General features: G+C 40.9%; 1 protein-coding gene across 1 annotated transcript; it reads right to left on the reverse strand.

The window, feature by feature from the left end:
- Nucleotides 1-465: 465 nt before the first annotated feature.
- LOC127534153 (G-protein coupled receptor-associated sorting protein 1-like) lies at nucleotides 466-2,146 on the reverse strand. The gene is made up of 3 exons (XM_051948658.1): nucleotides 2,116-2,146; nucleotides 1,541-2,002; nucleotides 466-1,360 (listed from the first exon to the last, which is right to left on the reverse strand). The coding sequence occupies exons 1-3, from the start codon at nucleotides 2,144-2,146 to the stop codon at nucleotides 486-488; spliced, it is 1,368 nt and encodes a 455-aa protein (XP_051804618.1). The 3' UTR covers nucleotides 466-485.
- Between the last annotated feature and the right edge of the window lie 1,173 nt (nucleotides 2,147-3,319).

Consider the following 3,319-nt stretch of genomic DNA (forward strand, 5'->3'; position numbering starts at 1 on the left):
ACCAAACACCTCCAACAATCACACGTTCACCATCACTACAACTAAACCAAACACCTCCAACAGTCACACGTTCACCATCACTGGAACTAAACCAAACACCTCCAACAATCACACGTTCACCATCACTACAACTAAACCAAACACCTCCAACAATCACATGTTCACCATCACTGGAACTAAACCAAACACCTCCAACAATCACATGTTCACCATCACTACAACTAAACCAAACACCTCCAACAATCACATGTTCACCATCACTACAACTAAACCAAACACCTCCAACAATCACACGTTCACCATCACTGGAACTAAACCAAACACCTCCAACAATCACACGTTCACCATCACTGGAACTAAACCAAACACCTCCAACAGTCACACGTTCACCATCACTGGAACTAAACCAAACACCTCCAACAATCACATGTTCACCATCACTGGAACTAAACCAAACACCTCCAACAATCACACATTCACCATCACTACAAACTAAACCAAACACCTCCAACAGTCACATGTTCACCATCACTGGAACTAAACCAAACACCTCCAACAATCACATGTTCACCATCACTGGAACTAAACCAAACACCTCCAACAATCACATGTTCACCATCACTACAACTAAACCAAACACCTCCAACAGTCACATGTTCACCATCACTGGAACTAAACCAAACACCTCCAACAATCACACGTTCACCATCACTGGAACTAAACCAAACACCTCCAACAATCACACGTTCACCATCACTGGAACTAAACCAAACACCTCCAACAGTCACACGTTCACCATCACTACAACTAAACCAAACACCTCCAACAATCACACGTTCACCATCACTGGAACTAAACCAAACACCTCCAACAATCACACGTTCACCATCACTACAACTAAACCAAACACCTCCAACAATCACACGTTCACCATCACTGGAACTAAACCAAACACCTCCAACAATCACACGTTCACCATCACTGGAACTAAACCAAACACCTCCAACAGTCACACATTCACCATCACTGGAACTAAACCAAACACCTCCAACAATCACACGTTCACCATCACTGGAACTAAACCAAACACCTCCAACAGTCACACATTCACCATCACTACAACTAAACCAAACACCTCCAACAATCACACGTTCACCATCACTGGAACTAAACCAAACACCTCCAACAATCACACGTTCACCATCACTGGAACTAAACCAAACACCTCCAACAATCACACGTTCACCATCACTACAACTAAACCAAACACCTCCAACAGTCACACGTTCACCATCACTGGAACTAAACCAAACACCTCCAACAATCACACGTTCACCATCACTACAACTAAACCAAACACCTCCAACAATCACACGTTCACCATCACTACAACTAAACCAAACACCTCCAACAATCACATGTTCACCATCACTACAACTAAACCAAACACCTCCAACAATCACACGTTCACCATCACTGGAACTAAACCAAACACCTCCAACAATCACACGTTCACCATCACTGGAACTAAACCAAACACCTCCAACAATCACACGTTCACCATCACTACAACTAAACCAAACACCTCCAACAATCACACGTTCACCATCACTGGAACTAAACCAAACACCTCCAACAATCACACGTTCACCATCACTACAACTAAACCAAACACCTCCAACAATCACACGTTCACCATCACTACAACTAAACCAAACACCTCCAACAATCACACGTTCACCATCACTGGAACTAAACCAAACACCTCCAACAATCACACATTCACCATCACTGGAACTAAACCAAACACCTCCAACAATCACACGTTCACCATCACTGGAACTAAACCAAACACCTCCAACAATCACACGTTCACTGAGAACTTGATGAAACCAACCAGAGCTTCCCTTACTGAGCTCTCTTCCACCAGTCGGCTCTTCTGTCCACAGCAGGTTTGGACTCGTCTCCCAGTTAAACGTTCGTTGAATGAAGTGAAGCGACGCTGCTTCCTGTCAGTTATCAGAGTGTTCAGAGCGCTGCCACTCCTTCATTCCTTCATTATCAGAGTATGCAGTGTGACTGGTTGGACGGTGTTTCAGGTGGAGCTGCGTTCACAAGATCTGGGCTTTTTCTGAAACTTCCTCATGGCTCCAGAAACTCATTCATTTATTCTCATCCTGACTTCACCTTCTCCTCTTCTGCTGTTTCAAAATACAAAAACTAGAATAAACACCGTCTGTAATATCTGATGAAATTCCCTCCATTCCTTGTTGTTGTTCCAACACTCAGCGTCTCTGCAGCAGGACGGATGTCAGGAAGTTTTTGAAATGAGAATGTGCAGAAAGAATCACAGCTTAGAATTCACAAAGGAAATAAAAGAGAGAAGAAGCAACATTCACTGAGTCTGATGACCGAAATGAAGGAGAAAAGGGTGTTCAGGTAAACTGCTATGAAACTGCAGGTGGATTTTTAAAAGAGCTTCAATCCTCCTGTTGTTTTCATTTATGGGCACCAAAAAATATTGTTTCTTCGTCTGAAAAAAAATCCAAAAGTTCAGCAAAAAAATTCCCCAAAATTCAGAAAATTTGCAAAACTTTCAGGAAGAAAATTCCAATAATCCCTCAAAAATCTCCCTTAAAAGTTTTATTTCAAATATCCTCCTGAATCAGCAAGAAAATTCTTGTAAATATTTTCAGAAAATGAGTAAAAATCTTCCAAAAAATCCTAAAAAATATCTGAAGTCATTCCATACATATCAGTAAAACTTCTGATATTTTCTTTCAGAACATTCAGATTAAAATCAACCAAAATCCAGTAAATTTCACTGGATTTTGGTTGATTTTTATGTGAATGTTCTTTGAGAAACATTTTTAATATTTCTTGTTTTCCACCAAAAAATGTTCAAAGATTTCCAAAATATTTTGAAAATGTGGACTTCAGAAGTTTCACTGTGGAAATATATTTTTTTCCACATTTTCTAACTTTAATAATGGTTAATTTGACCCGCAGGACAGAGGAAGGTTAAATAAAAGTCGAATTTCAGAGCATTTACCAGTGAATGTAGGAAACAATCCGCTGATCAGTAGATAATGAGTGTTTCGGTCCACTGAGAGCTGCTGGAAACCAGAGGGAGACGTGTTTAAATCAAACCAGTGTAGTTGTTGTGTTTGTCCAGCAGATGTCAGCAGAACAACATCTTATGAGGAGACTTTGTTGAAGATGTGAATAATCCAGAGCAAACAGTGAGCTGAACTTTGGACTGAGGCAGAGAACAACGTGACAGAAGAACAGGAGATAAAAGCAGGAAAACTCCTCCCTA

This window comes from Acanthochromis polyacanthus, chromosome 5 (genome assembly GCF_021347895.1).
Source record: "Acanthochromis polyacanthus isolate Apoly-LR-REF ecotype Palm Island chromosome 5, KAUST_Apoly_ChrSc, whole genome shotgun sequence".
Classification (NCBI taxonomy): Eukaryota; Metazoa; Chordata; class Actinopteri; family Pomacentridae; genus Acanthochromis; species Acanthochromis polyacanthus.

Bases quoted from the DNA above. Each gene is read 5' to 3' on its own strand.
- LOC127534153 (XM_051948658.1), bottom strand. From the start codon at position 2,146: ATGAGGAAGTTTCAGAAAAAGCCCAGATCTT. The intron at 2,003-2,115 runs GTGAACGCAGCT...GACAGGAAGCAG, and splicing joins TCAGAAAAAGCCCAGATCTT to CGTCGCTTCACTTCATTCAA. The intron at 1,361-1,540 runs GTGTTTGGTTTA...TGATTGTTGGAG, and splicing joins TGAACGTGTGATTGTTGGAG to GTGTTTGGTTTAGTTGTAGT.